This window comes from Pecten maximus, chromosome 14 (assembly GCF_902652985.1).
Source record: "Pecten maximus chromosome 14, xPecMax1.1, whole genome shotgun sequence".
Lineage (NCBI taxonomy): Eukaryota > Metazoa > Mollusca > Bivalvia > Pectinida > Pectinidae > Pecten > Pecten maximus.
The window spans coordinates 2625914-2644519 of record NC_047028.1 but is presented as its reverse complement, the minus strand read 5'-3'; the positions used below and the strand labels follow the sequence as shown (position 1 = coordinate 2644519).

Genomic DNA, 18606 nt, shown 5'->3' with positions numbered 1-18606 from the left:
GGTGATAGTTAGATATCGTAGAGGATGATAGTTAGATATCGTAGAGGGTGATAGTTAGATATCGTAGAGGGTGATAGTATACAGTTATCAAATGAGTATGGGGGCGATAGTAATTTTGTCAGCCCCGAAGCAACAACTGTTGCACGAGGGCTTTAGCCCAAGGACAACCGTTGTTGATGAGGGGCAGATAAAAGTACTATCGCCCGAATTACCCCATTTGATAACTGTTTTATTATACCTTTACGTTTTCTTTCTCTATGTAGATGTTTGTGCTGGTATGAGAATCTGCTATATAGTCCTCCATTAACTTGACAGACGTTTATTTGACCCTTATAGTGTTTTGGCTATCTCTGTCCGTTAATAATGACTCGGTCTCTACATCTGTGGCGTTTTGAAAACTCGTGTGTTGATCCGTGTTTGACAGTTTCGTGAGAGAAAACAAAATGTTAGGCTACCGTCTGCAACAAACAATCTGTTTCAATTAAGCGCTTGCATGTCGTTCTGTCTTTCAAACGTTCTGACGACGTTACAGCAGGGGTGTGACAGTTCGCCGTGTGACAGTTCGCCGTGACAGTTTTTTCGAACTGTCACACGGTGTGATAGTCCAGGAAACACATGCGCAATCCTCTCGAGGCTGATAGTCAAATTATCACATTAATTTTATATAGAGAAAAAAACGTAAAGGTATAATAATTAGATATGGTAGAGGGTGATAGTTAGATATCGTAAAGGTGATAGTTAAATATCGTAGAGGGTGATAGTTAGATATCGTAGAGGGTGATAGTTAGATATCGTAGAGGATGGTAGTTAGATATCGTAGAGGTGATAGTTAGATATCGTAGAGGATGGTAGTTAGATATCGTAGAGGGTGATTGTTAGATATCGTAGAGGTGATAGTTAGATATCGTAGAGGGTGATAGTTAGATATTGTAGAGGGTGATAGTTAGATATGGTAGAGGATGATAGTTAGATATCGTAGAGGATGATAGTTAGATATCGTAGAGGGTGATAGTTAGATATGGTAGAGGATGATAGTTAGATATCGTAGAGGGTGATAGTTAGATATGGTAGAGGGTGATGGATATCGTAGAGGATGATAGTTAGATATCGTAAAGGTGATAGTTAGATATCGTAGAGGGTGATAGTTAGATATGGTAGAGGGTGATAGTTAGATATGGTAGAGGGTGATAGTTAGATATCGTAGAGGATGATAGTTAGATATCGTAGAGGAGATAGTTAGATATTGTAGAGGGTGATAGTTAGATATTGTAGAGGATGATAGTTAGATATTGTAGAGGGTGATAGTTAGATATTGTAGAGGGTGATAGTTAGATATCTTAGAGGTGATAGTATACAGTTGGAATATGTGGTATGAGAGATAGAGCAAGCCCGGTGTCCTAAGACCAGTGCTGTTTCCAGAGACGAAGACGAGGAAACAGGCAATTTCGTAGGAACCTAAAACTTGTTTCTATCCTCAACCCAATACTTTAACAGTTTAATTATACCGATACAGAAGACGACAATGGAACGAAATGTAAGCAAAGTGAATTAGATTACCACTGACACGTCAGAGAGGGCCCAGCAATGAAATTAACCCGAATACACCAACATAGAATTACTACTTATATCCTGAAAATATACAAATTACACTTTGACCGTGACCTTGACATTACCATTTTTTAAATTCCTATTGCATATCTGTATTTCACAGAGTATCATCATGCATGTGATATTTCAAAACATTTTGCCTTCTGTAAGGGCCTTATATGATATACATTAAAGTATATTCCTTGTTATATTTTTAGTAACAGCTACCTTTATCTTGACCTTTAAAGAAGTTTACATCAGCATTTCACAGTGTATTGTCATTTGAAATTTTAGAAAGTTAAAACTGTTGTACATGGCCTTAGATGTTACATTTGATATAACATTTTAGTAACCTTGACCTCAGGTTTATTAACCCCTGTTGCACAACTGCATATCACAGTTTAACGCCATGTTAAATGTCAATAAAAAAATTAGCACGAAAAACATTTAAGTCAAAAGTCTGGATGGCCGATCTGACTAACAGATTACTGGCAAACCTTAAGTACACTCTACCATAAGAGCCAACAAAAAACATAATAACTAATGCATTTTACAGTAGAATATGGAGCTAATATCCGCGAACACTTGATTTCTGTCTAACGTAAGTGTGACATTGACCTTTAACCATCAAAGCTGAAAAACAATTGCTAACAACCACTTTAAGAAAGGAGCACTTTGTATGAAATATCGGTTTGATTGGCAAAAACAAACTGAAGTCATTCCATGGAAACTGATTTTCTATATTAAGCAACAGTGAAATTGAACTTTGATCTTTGACACAGAAAAGCAATTCCAAGCTAGATATTTCTATAAGAAAGTTTGAGAACGATCGGCCCAAAGGAAACTAATCATGTTATTGCAAGGAAATTGATTTTCTATTTATAGTAACAGGGGCCTTGACCTTTGACCTTTCAAACTGGAAATCACTTCTTTGCAAACTCGTTTAGTATAGAAGTTCTTAAAGGCGTGTAAGCTAGATTGGCCAAATCAAACTCTAGATTTTCATTGAAAGGTGATTTTATATTCATATTTAGTAACAGTGACCTTGACCTTAGAATTGTGTCACTGAAAAACAATTCTAACCAAGTTCTTTCAATAAGAAAGCACTGTATGAGATTTGAGTTACATCTGCCCAAGGAAACTCAAGTTATTGCTCATAAAATGATGTTCTATTTATAGTAACAGTGACCTTGACCTTTGACATTAAATGCTGAAAAGCAGTGCCCAAGCAAGCACTTCCAGTAAGGAAGCACAGTATAAAGATCGAGGTGGATTGTTTTGAAGCATCAGTTTGTGTGACAAAGGCAACTGAAGTTATTACGTGGAAACTGATTTTCGACAATTAGGAACAGGGACATTGACCTTAAATCTTTGATCTTTGACACAGAAAAGCAATCCTAAGCAAGGACTTTTAATAACTGTATGAAGTTTGAGTTCGATTGACCCAAGTAACTGCATGGAAATAAAATTGTAGCCGGGCTGACAGACGGGCGGACGGACGGACGGACATCGTGATTACTATAGGACACTCGCAATTTCCTGTGGGGCCATATTTAAGATACGCAGGCTATAGTTACCTACATTTCATTTTTTTAAACAAGAATAACTACATAACCTGGGATTCGATTTGTAAATAATTAAAAAAAAGCTCCTGTAAACTGGTTCAACCAATATATTCAACAATAGCACTAACAGCCGTAAACGAAGTATGTCCACGGCCAAATGTAATGGTATGGTGTACCATGTTAACATCCTAGGGACTTCTCAAGTCCCTGTGGTACACACTAGAGAAGGTCCAAATATACGTAAACTGTAACTAATTCTCATGTCCCTGTGGTACACACTAGGGAATGTCAAAATATACGTAAACTGTAACTAATTCTCATGTCCCTGTGGTACACACTAGGGAAGGTCCAAATATACGTAAACTGTAACTAATTCTCAAGTTCCTGTGATACACACTAGAGAAGGTCCAAATATACGTAAACTGTAACTAATTCTCACGTCCCTGTGGTACACACTAGGGAAGGTCCAAATATACGTAAACTGTAACTAATTCTCATGTCCCTGTGGTACACACAAGGGAAGGTCAAAATATACGTAAACTGTAACTAATTCTCATGTCCCTGTGGTACACACTAAGGAATATCCAAATATACGTAAATTGTAACTAATTCTCAAGTCCCTGTGGTTAACATAAAATAATATCAATTCACTCTGCTGATCTGTATATATATATTTATAAAAACATATCCCTATCAGCTAGACTGCCCACCAGCCCCTAAGTTTTTTTGTTGTTGTTGTTTGTTGTTTTGGGTTTTTTTTTATGAAACTTATGGTCTCTAGTATCAGACAATCAGACATTTCTTAGAGACCAAAATCATCAAGCTCAATTTCATTTATAAGTTAGATGCTCTTGAGACAGGATGTCACTCTACCCAACAGCTTGTACGCTTGTTAATCACTTACGATAGTTTTTACTGCGTGCTTGTCATGTTGTTTATAATTAGGTTTCTCGTTAGATCGATATCTTCATGTCATTGTCGTCGGTTTGGTTCGATTAATGCGCCAAATGAAATCTGATGATAAAATGATTTAATTTGATATTATTTTTTTGTTTAACTGACAATAACGGTTTTTTTTTTTAAATAGTCATAGTATATGACAAAACTGCAAAATATATAAATACCTGCGAAAGAAAGATAACAAAATATCAAAAGAAATATAGGTATTATAGAGTTTATCAACTTTTACGGAAGTCACCTAGCACTTTAACAGGTACACCAAGATCTTAAATGCATGGAGTATGCTGTCAACAGAGCTGCTTCTCATCACATTATGCATCAAACTCCTAACGACTGGTGTCATTCCCACAGCTAGTTATATAACAAAAGTTCCTACTGTCACACGTAACAAATCGTTAGTGTAAAACCCAGCAGTGTATAACCCCTAGTGTATGACCCCTAGTGTATAACCCCTAGTGTATGACCCCTAGTGTATGACAGACTGCATGCGCTAACCTTCGGAACAGAAAGTACTTCTGGAACTAATCTTTGAGTCACATTTACAAACAGACCTTGATCACTGATGGGATATGCAATTATTTAAAGCGATAGGAGAAAAATTATCATTCCCTACTCAAGCCTTGACAAGCCTCGGGTTGGACATTCATGAATTCTCACTCGGGTTGATATTTCTTTGTCACACCCCCAAGGCAGGGAAAGATACTATTAGTCATTCACATAGGCCCTGCATGGTGACCTGTGGTTTAACTTTGCGGTGTACAATCCCCCCAGTATTTGTTCAGAGACATCCTGATCAGTGTACATCAGATCAATACGGCCTTCCGAGTCTGGTTTTCCCCTGAAGTTGACTGACTGGATCGTGTTACAAACTGCTATACTTCTGCCATTACGTAATACAAAATATTTTCCCAATGACTGAGGAAGTGACTCGACTAATTTTGGAGGTTTCAGGTCCAGATATCCTCTCTATCCCCACATCTCAGCTTTCTTGTTTATTCGTTATTAAACTCTGCCTGACGACTTCTAATACCCTAGTCCCCGTTTCGAAAGTGTTTTCATTTACAATTTGATCCCGAAAATGTATCATCGAAAATTGCGAGGGGTCCAAGTGGAAGCGTTATTATGGTTATAAGACATATATCGACCTCGAACTGTCTAATAAGTATGAGAACATATAGAGGCCTGTACGACATATTAATCCAGGATGGAGTAATTTCGATAATTCGTAAATAGATCTGAGAGAGTATATAGTAAGATAATAAATAATTTGGAGTTTTTCGGCATAGCCGTATAATATTCTTCTGACCCGGATATGACGCGACAGGTGGCGTTACTAGTCAAGATGAATGTGATTGGTCAATGCAAAATGCAGATATGTAGTTAAAAACGAAACAAAGTTAAGATTGAATGCAAGCTGAATAAGTGGATGTATCTTTTCAAATGACACATTAATACAATCATATTCCTGATTCAAATGCAGTCTTATTATCACCACAAATGATTCAAACTGATATAATTTTGTTATCTGTGCTGAAACACATTAGTTCGTTCATTCATTTCACCAGCTGTTTAAATTATAACCACCAGCATTAAAACTATGCCGTTTATCTTTTTTAAAGATATTTCTTGTTTAGACACTATATCAAAGCAACAAAGACGTCTCAAAACGTTTAATAAATTACTATCCCAGGTATTGAACATTTAGTAACCAGTCAATGTCTCTCTGAACTCTGGGGAGCATAAAACCGGAGCTACCATTCCGTGCTGGGACTCAAACTAGCGATCGTTGATCGGTAACGCAGCCCTGCATCATACGACTTGACGACAGTGCCTCATTTACCTATAACTTAAAGAGAAAAAAATAAGCAATATTTAAAAAATGATCTATGAAACTATAACCGCAACAGCTGGTGCATGTGAACTCCAATCGGCAACTCTTTACAATTTACACTTTCCGCTAAGGTATGTACACCTCACATTATCATAAAAACTAATGTATGGTCACTTCAGATTATCATAGAAAACTAATGTATGGACACTTCACATTATCATAGAAACCTAATATATGGACACTTCACATTATCATAGAAACCCAATGAATGGTCACTTCACATTATCATATTTACTCAATGAATGGTCACTTCACATTATCATATTTACTCAATGTATGGTCACTTCAGATTATCATAGAAAACTAATGTATGGACACTTCACATTATCATAGAAAACGAATGTATGGACACTTCACATTATCATAGAAAACGAATGTATGGACACTTCAAATTATCATAGTTACCTAATGTATGGTCACTTCACATTATCATAGAAACCTAATGTATGGACACTTCACATTATCATAGAAACCCAATGTATGGTCACTTCACATTATCATAGAAACCCAATGTATGGACACTTCACATTATCATAGAAACCCAATGTATGGACACTTCACATTATCATAATAACTAATGTATGGACACTTCACATTATCATAGAAAACGAATGTATATTTACTCGTAAGGTTTCTTTCTTTTATTATTTACAATTTCTTTCCTTGGAAAATTTGAGGTTTACGATTCATTACTTTTGAATATTCGAGGTTTTTCGATTCATTTCGTGGAAAATTCGAGGTTTACGATATATTTCTTGGGAATATTAGAGGTTTATAAATTCACTTCCTGGCAATATGCGAGGTTTATCATGTATTTCTTGAGAATATCCGAGGTTTATATTTTATTTCTTGGAAATATTGGAGGTTTACATTTTATTGCAAAGGAATATTCGAAGTTTACAATCCCTTGACCATGTTAGTAATATAAACACTTAAGAAACATTGTATGTGGTTCTGTCATGACCAAATAGAAATATATAATATATTCCATGTTAATATAAAACAAATACGTATAATTGTACATATAATGATGAAATGTTAAATCTACTAAAATATAGAAGTTAAAAATGCCTTGATACAAGGAGTAAGTCTGACCTTGACAATCTTCCTGTCCGTGTGAGGGTGAAATTACTCACAATTCAACTCCACAATGAGACCTCCATATTATAACATGTATGCATGCTACACTAACGTCCCTAGTTATATTTACGTAACAGAAATGAATTACATAAAAACAACTAATTATTACAAGTTTGTAATCAATTTATTCCCTTCACCACTGACAATCGATGCTGCAAAATATGTAGTATGGCACAATTCTAGATCACAAAAGCTTTGATGAAAAAACAATGGATATAAAAGTCAGTCAACAAGATCTCTACTAGGGAATACAAAGATACTAAAGTCGGTTAACAAAGTCTTTGATGGGAATACAAAGATAAAAAAAAAAGTCGGTTAACAAGATCTTTGATGGGAATACAAAGATAAAAAAAAAAAAGTCGGTTAACAAGATCTTTGATGGAAATACAAAGATATAAAAGTCGGTTAACAATATCTTTGATTGGAATACAAAGATATAGAAGTCGGTTAACAATATCTTTGATGGAAATACAAAGATGTAAAAGTCAGTTAACAACACATTTTATGGAAATACAAAGAAACATGTACAATGATAATTACAGTACAGTGGTAACGAGAGTGGCTTTTAGAGTTGTGTCCCTTTGTTAGAAATGTCGATTTGTTTATTTATGAAAGTGTATCAAATTGGAGAGAGATGTTTGATGTTCAGTGCGAGTTTTTTCGTGTGCCCAGAACCAGAATGTAGGATATATATATGTATGCATTCATATATTGAACTTGTGATTTTGTCCTAATCTCTGTGACCATTGTATTGTGATTGTAGAAGTGTGCTGTGTTATATGTGTGAATGTAGTATGGTTGGTGGGGAAGGTTAAAGGACAGTGTAGAAGTGTGATGAGTTATATGTGTGAATGTAGTATGGTAGGTGGGGAAGGTTAAAGGAGGACAGTGTAGAAGTGTGATGAGTTATATGTGTGAATGTAGTATGGTAGGTGGGGGAAGGTTAAAGGACAGTGTAGAAGTGTGATGAGTTATATGTGTTAATGTAGTATGGTAGGTGGGGAAGGTTAAAGGAGGACAGTGTAGAAGTGTGATGAGTTATATGTGTGAATGTAGTATGGTAGGTGGGGAAGGTTAAAGGAGGACAGTGTAGAAGTGTGATGAGTTATATGTGTGAATGTAGTATGGTAGGTGGGGAAGGTTACAGGACAGTGTAGAGGTGTGATGAGTTATATGTGTGAATGTAGTATGGTAGGTGGGGAAGGTTAAAGGACAGTGTAGAAGTGTGATGAGTTATATGTGTGAATGTAGTATGGTAGGTGGGGAAGGTTAAAGGAGGACAGTATAGAAGTGTGATGAGTTATATGTGTGAATGTAGTATGGTAGGTGGGGGAAGGTTAAAGGACAGTGTAGAAGTGTGATGAGTTTATATGTGTGACTGTGTATGGTCGGTGGGGAAGGTTAGCGAGGGGAGTCGCGGTGACTGGTTTATGTGTGAATGTAGTATGGGCGTGGGGAAGGTTTCCGGAGGACCAGTGTCGACGTGTGCTGGTTTATGTGTGAATGTAGTATGGTAGGTGGGGGCGGTGGACGACGTGAGAAGTGTGTGAGTTTTGTGTGAATGTAGTATGGTCGGTGGGGAGGTTACAGGAGGACAGTGTAGAAGTGTGCTGTGTATATGTGTGAATGTAGTATGGTAGGTGGGGGAAGGTTAAAGGAGACAGTGTAAAGTTGATGAGTTATATGTGTGAATGTAGTATGGTAGGTGGGGGAAGGTTAAAGGAGGACAGTGTAGAAGTGTGGCTGAGGTTATATGTGTGAATGTTAGTATGGTAGGTGGGGGAAGGTTACACAGGACAGCTGTAGAAAGTGTGATGAGTTATTATTTTGTGAAATGTAGTATGGTAGGTTGGGGAAGGTTAAAGGACAGTTAGAAGTGTGATGAGTTATATGTGTGAATGTAGTATGGTAGGTGGGGGAAGGTTAAAGGAGGACAGTGTAGAAGTGTGATGAGTTATATGTGTGAATGTAGTATGGTAGGTGGGGGGAAGGTTACAGGAGGACAGTGTAGAAGTGTGATGAGTTATATGTGTGAATGTAGTATGGTAGGTGGGGAAGGTTAAAGGAGGACAGTGTAGAAGTGTGATGAGTTATATGTGTGAATGTAGTATGGTAGGTGGGGGAAGGTTAAAGGAGGACAGTGTAGAAGTGTGATGAGTTATATGTGTGAATGTAGTATGGTAGGTGGGGAAGGTTAAAGGAGGACAGTGTAGAAGTGTGATGAGTTATATGTGTGAATGTAGTATGGTAGGTGGGGGAAGGTTAAAGGAGGACAGTGTAGAAGTGTGATGAGTTATATGTGTGAATGTAGTATGGTAGGTGGGGAAGGTTAAAGGAGGACAGTGTAGAAGTGTGCTGAGTTATATGTGTGAATGTAGTATGGTAGGTGGGGAAGGTTAAAGGAGGACAGTGTAGGAGTGTGATGAGTTATATGTGTGAATGTAGTATGGTAGGTGGGGAAGGTTAAAGGAGGACAGTGTAGAAGTGTGATGAGTTATATGTGTGAATGTAGTATGGTAGGTGGGGAAGGTTAAAGGACAGTGTAGAAGTGTGATGAGTTATATGTGTGAATGTAGTATGGTAGGTGGGGGAAGGTTAAAGGAGGACAGTGTAGAAGTGTGATGAGTTATATGTGTGAATGTAGTATGGTAGGTGGGGGAAGGTTAAAGGAGGACAGTGTAGAAGTGTGAGGAGTTATATGTGTGAATGTAGTATGGTAGGTGGGGGAAGGGTTAAAGGGACAGTGTAGAAGTGTGATGAGTTATATGTGTGAATGTAGTAAGGTAGGTGGGGGAAGGTTAAAGGACAGTGTAGAAGTGTGATGAGTTATATGTGTGAATGTAGTATGGTAGGTGGGGGAAGGTTAAAGGACAGTGTAGAAGTGTGATGAGTTATATGTGTGAATGTAGTATGGTAGGTGGGGGAAGGTTAAAGGAGGACAGTGTAGAAGTGTGCTGTGTTATATGTGTGAATGTAGTATGGTAGGTGGGGGAAGGTTAAAGGAGGACAGTGTAGAAGTGTGATGAGTTATATGTGTGAATGTAGTATGGTAGGTGGGGGAAGGTTAAAGGAGGACAGTGTAGAAGTGTGATGAGTTATATGTGTGAATGTAGTATGGTAGGTGGGGGAAGGTTAAAGGACAGTGTAGAAGTGTGATGAGTTATATGTGTGAATGTAGTATGGTAGGTGGGGGAAGGTTAAAGGAGGACAGTGTAGAAGTGTGATGAGTTATATGTGTGAATGTAGTATGGTAGGTGGGGGAAGGTTAAAGGAGGACAGTGTAGAAGTGTGATGAGTTATATGTGTGAATGTAGTATGGTAGGTGGGGAAGGTTAAAGGAGGACAGTGTAGAAGTGTGATGAGTTATATGTGTGAATGTAGTATGGTAGGTGGGGAAGGTTAAAGGACAGTGTAGAAGTGTGATGAGTTATATGTGTGAATGTAGTATGGTAGGTGGGGGAAGGTTACAGGAGGACAGTGTAGAAGTGTGATGAGTTATATGTGTGAATGTAGTATGGTAGGTGGGGAAGGTTAAAGGACAGTGTAGAAGTGTGATGAGTTATATGTGTGAATGTAGTATGGTAGGTGGGGAAGGTTACAGGACAGTGTAGAAGTGTGATGAGTTATATGTGTGAATGTAGTATGGTAGGTGGGGAAGGTTACAGGACAGTGTAGAAGTGTGATGAGTTATATGTGTGAATGTAGTATGGTAGGTGGGGAAGGTTACAGGACAGTGTAGAAGTGTGAGGAGTTATATGTGTGAATGTAGTATGGTAGGTGGGGAAGGTTACAGGACAGTGTAGAAGTGTGATGAGTTATATGTGTGAATGTAGTATGGTAGGTGGGGGAAGGTTAAAGGAGGACAGTGTAGAAGTGTGATGAGTTATATGTGTGAATGTAGTATGGTAGGTGGGGAAGTTTAAAGGACAGTGTAGAAGTGTGATGAGTTATATGTGTGAATGTAGTATGGTAGGTGGGGGAAGGTTACAGGACAGTGTAGAAGTGTGATGAGTTATATGTGTGAATGTAGTATGGTAGGTGGGGAAGGTTACAGGAGGACAGTGTAGAAGTGTGATGAGTTATATGTGTGAATGTAGTATGGTAGGTGGGGAAGGTTAAAGGAGGACAGTGTAGAAGTGTGATGAGTTATCTGTGTGAATGTAGTATGGTAGGTGGGGGAAGGTTAAAGGACGACAGTGTAGAAGTGTGATGAGTTATATGTGTGAATGTAGTATGGTAGGTGGGGAAGGTTAAAGGAGGACAGTGTAGAAGTGTGAGGAGTTATATGTGTGAATGTAGCATGGTAGGTGGGGAAGGTTAAAGGAGGACAGTGTAGAAGTGTGATGAGTTATATGTGTGAATGTAGTATGGTAGGTGGGGGAAGGTTAAAGGAGGACAGTGTAGAAGTGTGATGAGTTATATGTGTGAATGTAGTATGGTAGGTGGGGGAAGGTTACAGGAGGACAGTGTAGAAGTGTGCTGTGTTATATGTGTGAATGTAGTATGGTAGGTGGGGGAAGGTTACAGGAGGACAGTGTAGAAGTGTGCTGTGTTATATGTGTGAATGTAGTATGGTAGGTGGGGAAGGTTAAAGGAGGACAGTGTAGAAGTGTGCTGTGTTATATGTGTGAATGTAGTATGGTAGGTGGGGAAGGTTACAGGAGGACAGTGTAGAAGTGTGATGAGTTATATGTGTGAATGTAGTATGGTAGGTGGGGGAAGGTTAAAGGACAGTGTAGAAGTGTGCTGTGTTATATGTGTGAATGTAGTATGGTAGGTGGGGAAGGTTAAAGGAGGACAGTGTAGAAGTGTGCTGTGTTATATGTGTGAATGTAGTATGGTAGGTGGGGGAAGGTTAAAGGAGGACAGTGTAGAAGTGTGATGAGTTATATGTGTGAATGTAGTATGGTAGGTGGGGAAGGTTAAAGGAGGACAGTATAGAAGTGTGATGAGTTATATGTGTGAATGTAGTATGGTAGGTGGGGGAAGGTTAAAGGAGGACAGTGTAGAAGTGTGATGAGTTATATGTGTGAATGTAGTATGGTAGGTGGGGAAGGTTACAGGACAGTGTAGAAGTGTGATGAGTTATATGTGTGAATGTAGTATGGTAGGTGGGGAAGGTTAAAGGAGGACAGTGTAGAAGTGTGATGAGTTATATGTGTGAATGTAGTATGGTAGATGGGGAAGGTTAAAGGAGGACAGTGTAGAAGTGTGATGAGTTATATGTGTGAATGTAGTATGGTAGGTGGGGGAAGGTTAAAGGAGGACAGTGTAGAAGTGTGAGGAGTTATATGTGTGAATGTAGTATGGTAGGTGGGGGAATGTTAAAGGACAGTGTAGAAGTGTGATGAGTTATATCTGTGAATGTAGTATGGTAGGTGGGGAAGGTTACAGGAGGACAGTGTAGAAGTGTGATGAGTTATATGTGTGAATGTAGTATGGTAGGTGGGGAAGGTTAAAGGACAGTGTAGAAGTGTGATGAGTTATATGTGTGAATGTAGTATGGTAGGTGGGGAAGGTTAAAGGACAGTGTAGAAGTGTGATGAGTTATATGTGTGAATGTAGTATGGTAGGTGGGGGAAGGTTACAGGAGGACAGTGTAGAAGTGTGATGAGTTATATGTGTGAATGTAGTATGGTAGGTGGGGAAGGTTACAGGACAGTGTAGAAGTGTGATGAGTTATATGTGTGAATGTAGTATGGTAGGTGGGGAAAGGTTAAAGGAGGACAGTGTAGAAGTGTGATGAGTTATAGGTGTGAATGTAGTATGGTAGGTGGGGGAAGGTTAAAGGAGGACAGTGTAGAAGTGTGATGTGTTATATGTGTGAATGTAGTATGGTAGGTGGGGGGAGGTTAAAGGAGGACAGTGTAGAAGTGTGATGAGTTATATGTGTGAATGTAGTATGGTAGGTGGGGGGAGGTTACAGGACAGTGTAGAAGTGTGATGAGTTATATGTGTGAATGTAGTATGGTAGGTGGGGGGAGGTTTAAAGGAGGACAGTGTAGAAGTGTGATGAGTTATATGTGTGAATGTAGTATGGTAGGTGGGGGGAGGTTACAGGACAGTGTAGAAGTGTGATGAGTTATATGTGTGAATGTAGTATGGTAGGTGGGGGAAGGTTAAAGGAGGACAGTGTAGGAGTGTGATGTGTTATATGTGTGAATGTAGTATGGTAGGTGGGGAAGGTTAAAGGAGGACAGTGTAGGAGTGTGATGTGTTATATGTGTGAATGTAGTATGGTAGGTGGGGAAGGTTAAAGGAGGACAGTGTAGAAGCCATTGCCTGGCACGATACTTCACTCATATATAGTGTTATAGTAGACGTTTTGGTTTATGTAGTGTGGGAGCTGGTTTTACTCTGTGGTGCTCTCTATGTTGTAGTTGTTGTGTATATACTGTCATTAGATAAAGTAAATATTTTAATCGAATACATCTGGTCTTTCGAGTTGTAGGTAAAATCTAACCGTTACACAATGATAATTACAACAGATCTTCTATACCTGTATGTGAATAGAGACATGGAGGATATTGAATGGTTTCACGTTAAATATAACCCATATTTCACGAGTATGACAGAATATTGATATTCATCACGTTTGGTAAAAATGTCATAAATATTTTTATTGCATTTTTTGGCAGTGAAATATCGAAATTTATCAAACTAATAAAACTTATATTTTTACTGCAGCGAAGAGCAGTGAAATATAAGATTTTGCAGTGAAAATATACGTTTTTCGTTTTTGACCAATCGGAGCGAACCTTTGTATTCACCTAATTGAAACTTGTCGAATTTTCCAATCGAAGCGAAGATATATAAATTGATTTTTAATTTTGTTTTTAAGTATATAAAACGCAATAAAAAGAAAATTGAATGGTTTCCCGTTTAATATAACATATATTTCACTCGTATGACAGAATATTTCGATATTTTTCACTCGTGCTTCGCACATATAAGTAGTCCCTAAGTAAGCCACAAAAGATTGGTAAATTACTAGGCGACGTATGACAGCTTTAATTTACGGGTATGATGTCAAAATATATCCTATTTGAAACCATAACAGTAAATTCTAAAATGATTTATTATATTTTAAATGTAATAGATGAATATACCTGGTAAAAGCAAAGCTTACGCAAGCTTCACAGCAAACTTTTCTTGATAGTCCCATATATATCAACAATGTAACGCATATTGAAATGTGCGATTTACTTAACATGTTTTACCCAAGAACAAGTTGGATTCGGTGACAAAATACAACATGGATATTCGTCAAGCCATGTGGAATACCTTAGATCATTGTGCTTGACAATATAAGTAAAGGCTCAACTGCATATTTTGATACACACTATTCAATGCTAGCCTATTATTTTAAACGGATCTAAAAATAGACTTGAAGAGTGAAATATATATTGTTTTGAAAATAATCATGAATAATATACAATTATCAAAAATAACCAATATGATCACTTTTAAACAAGAATATTTTAGTAGGATAACACGTCTTAAGTACTTATGTTGCATCTTCGTGACTCTTTAGACTTTTGAGCTCAACTGATAATTTGGTAAAATAGATAGAGATCTGTAATATATTAAGAACTAAGATTGTGTAATTGATAAACAAGTATATACAAACCACCTAGCAAGTCTGAAGAATTGCCAAGATGCGAAGGAAGTACTTAAGACCTGTTGACGAGGTTTTCTTTTTCTTTATGTACATATATATATATATAACATAGTAACACAAATATCGAATGAAGACAACTTGATGACTCGTGCCCTGACCGGACCTCGAATTCACGATCTACGGCACCCTATCACCTAGCCAGAAATACCCACAGCTTATACATTGCGATCCAGGTACGAATTGTCATTGTGATCATGTCAGGATACCGGGCCGACCACCACTGCGCCATTGCAACGTTCTTTTTAAGAACGTGGATTTGGCGAAGCGGTGTGAGCTGCAGGTATTTCTGGCTAGGTGAATGAGTGCCGTAGATTGTAAGTTTCATTAAACATTTGAGCTCAATTGAAAGATACATGTAGGTAAAATATATAGAAATCTGTAATGAGTTAAAAATTAAGATTGTGTTATTGATAAACAAATATATATAAATCATCCAACAACTACACTTACGTGATTGATGAGCAAATATATACAAAACAAACAATAAAGCTTTAATTATTGATCATCAAACATAAAAATCTACAATCAATCAACAACTTTGCTCCTGTTACTGTTCGGCAGATATAGAAATCGCCAGACAACTATGTTAATGTAATTGAATGTAAACTTTATTTATTGTATAACAATTGCGAAACAAGTGATATCAACTTACATATATGTATATAAATGAAAGCAAGCATGTTGGCCCGAATGGAGTCTTAGTGTGCGAGGAAACCGGAGTACCGTTGAGCATCCAGGTGGCCGGGCAGGTGACCCCATACCTTTTCACGACGTCCGATCGGTGAATCGAAAAATGGATGAGTGCAAAAGGATGAGTGCAACATTAAGATAATACTGTAGGAAATGAAAACATTTTAAACAACACTTGTAGCAAAAATACTCCTCTAAATACACAATTAGTGATGCATACAAACAAAAGTAAAATACAAAATGGCGTTCCTTGTAAGAATCCAAACTATATGGGATTACAAATCCTTAAAAAGACATTATTTCGAAAAATGAAATATTAACATGGTATTTCCGTAAGGTTTGTATGAAGCGAATGTCATATAAATGTAACAACCAGTCCATCACATTTGATATACAATGTAATTTTTGGTGACGTTTGTGAGATTGGTAACCCGTCGTGATCATTTGATGATCCTGGAGGTTGGTCACAATATCCCAAGACTCCATAGTATGGAAAAACACAACAATAGATTTCTGTTAATATTAGAGTGGAGCTACTTAACTCACTGGTGATCATACTGTTAGTCGGAGACTACTATTGACAAACTACATAATCATAATTTCGAAACACATAGCCGAACTTCAAGGCCAGTTCTCATATGTAAAAGGTGAAATGTCGTACGAAGTACATTTGTATTATTTTTATGGACGGATATTTCAATACCTAATGGCCTTGATCATTATTGTGTTGGACGAATGTGAAAAAGGTACAGGTATAGCAAACATTTCCAGTTGAAACCGATATATATTTGTCTATCGGAATCCATTCTCTTTTTGATTTTAATACTATTTACGTGTCATTGCCTGAAGAGCAATGTGGCAAGACGCATACAGTGCCTTTTAGATACATGTACTCACATTTCAACAAGTGTAATTTGACGTCGTATAGAATGCTGAGAGTTATTCAAAAGACCCTCTGCGCCTTAAACCTATGAATATGTATGCCATCAGTGTATAGCAACACATACTAGTATCAACTCTATTGGGAGAAAAATTACAACCTTGGTCATTTCGCACTTGCTGAACGCTACAGCATATCTTTGTCATATATAATTAAAGACAGATTTATATCGATGACCAGTACATAGGTCATCCATGTAACAACATTATATATTTATATGTAAAGCGAGCAACTACATGAGAAGAGTTGGGACCAGATTTTACCTCCACAGAAGTGATCAACTTGTCAAAAGTAACCGGCTGGGCTTCCCTTGATATCAACTTCAATTAATTTTACCTGTATTAATAGCGGTTTACACTACTACTGCATTAGGAGCATCTAATTTATCTTGGGGCATTATCATTTGTCCACACTTCTTTGCAGCTCGAATACGTAACTTGAGCGCACAAAGGAAGTTTTTACGCCGTCTCGTGTTGTTTCCTTTAGGTTCATAGGTCAAATGAGAGAGACCCTTGAGTTTAGTATTATGCTCATTTCCTCCAGCATTGTGACGAATCACAGTGACACATTTGTTTGATCTGTTGGACTCCATGAGCCGGAGAATAGCATCAAGTCTAGCCAAATAACCTTGGTCTGAGCCATCCGAGGGTGAAATGACAACTAGTGCTGCAGAGTTCTTCACAAGGTCTTCAATAACACCGTTAACTGGAAAACAACCAGGAAAATTTAAATTAAAAACTAGGAATATTATATTTGTACCATTAATGCAATAGAAAGCTGGAGCAGTCACTCAGATATGTGGCAGTCGCTTAGATAGGAGTGGGTGCAAGCACTTTGTCAGGAATGGGGGCGACCACCTAGTCAGGAATAGAAGCAGCCACCTGGTCAAGAGTGGGGGCAGCCACCTGGTCAGGAAAGGTCAAAGCCTTTTCATAAAGAATGAGGACGCTTTTGGTCAATAATTGGGTCAGTTGATCTGGAAGGAGTCAGCTTCCTTATCAGGAATTGGGTCAGTCTCCTGATTAGAAATGGGGACAGCTTCTGGATTCGGAATCGGATCAGTCTCCTTATCAGGAATGGGTCAGACTCTTGGTCAGGAATGAGGGCAGCCTCTTGATCAGGAATGGGGACAGCTTCTTGATTAGGAATGGGGACAGCCTCTTGAGCAAGAAATGGGTCAGCAAGCTAATCAGGAATGGGGACAGCCTCTTGAGCAAGAAATGGGTCAGCAAGCTAATCAGGAATGGGGACAGCCTCTTGATCAGGAGTTAGATCAGTCATCTGTGAAGGAATCGGGTCAGTCTCCATATCAAGAATGGGGACAGCTTCTTGATCAGGAATGGAGGAAGCCTTTTGATCAGAAATGGGGACAGGATTCTGATCAGAAATGGGGACAGCATCATGTCAGGAATAGGGACAGCCTCTTTATCAGCAATGGGGGCAGTCTCTTGGTCAGGAATGGGGGCAGCCTATTGGTCAGGAATGGGTGTACCCTATTGGTCAGTAATAGGGACTGCCTCTTGATCAGGAACGGGGGAAGCCTATTGGTCAGGAATGGGGGCTTCCTCTTGATAATAAATAGGGACAGCCTCTTGATCAGGAACGGGGGAAGCCTATTGGTCAGGAATTGGGACAGCCTCTCGGTCAGGAATGGGTGTAGCCTATTGGTCAGGAATGGGTGTACCCTATTGGTCAGGAATAGGGACTGCCTCTTGGTCAGGAATGGGGGCAGTCTCTTGGTCAGGAATGGGGGCTTCCTCTTGATAATAAATAGGGACAGCCTCTTGATCAGGAACGGGGGAAGCCTATTGGTCAGGAATGGGGACAGCCTCTCGGTCAGGAATGGGTGTAGCCTATTGGTCAGGAATGGGTGTACCCTATTGGTCAGGAATAGGGACTGCCTCTTGGTCAGGAATGGGGGCAGTCTCTTGGTCAGGAATGGGGGCTTCCTCTTGATAATAAATAGGGACAGCCTCTTGATCAGGAACGGGGGAAGCCTATTGGTCAGGAATGGGGACAGCCTCTCGGTCAGGAATGGGTGTAGCCTATTGGTCAGGAATGGGTGTAGCCTATTGGTCAGGAATAGGAACAGCCTATTGGTCAGAAATAGGGACAGCCTCTTGATCAGGAAGAGATTCCGATTCTTACTTGT

General features: G+C 38.6%; 1 protein-coding gene and 1 long non-coding RNA gene across 3 annotated transcripts in view; one reads left to right on the top strand and one right to left on the bottom strand.

The window, feature by feature from the left end:
• The first annotated feature begins 12087 nt into the window (after positions 1-12087).
• LOC117342265 lies at positions 12088-12965 on the top strand. 2 transcript variants are annotated; one of them, XR_004535771.1, is made up of 3 exons: positions 12088-12456; positions 12522-12828; positions 12897-12965. It is a non-coding gene; the product is annotated as an uncharacterized LOC117342265 (long non-coding RNA). The 2 variants fall into 2 exon arrangements; XR_004535772.1 differs by having other exon boundaries at positions 12522-12784; positions 12917-12954.
• Positions 12966-14928: 1963 nt separating this feature from the next.
• LOC117342878 overlaps positions 14929-18606 on the bottom strand; it is a 36294-nt gene continuing 32616 nt past the window's right edge. Inside the window, exon 8 of the mRNA XM_033905167.1 lies at positions 14929-17159. Coding sequence (XP_033761058.1) covers positions 16807-17159 — 353 coding nt within the window. The 3' untranslated portion in view covers positions 14929-16806. The remainder of the gene's footprint in view (positions 17160-18606) is intronic.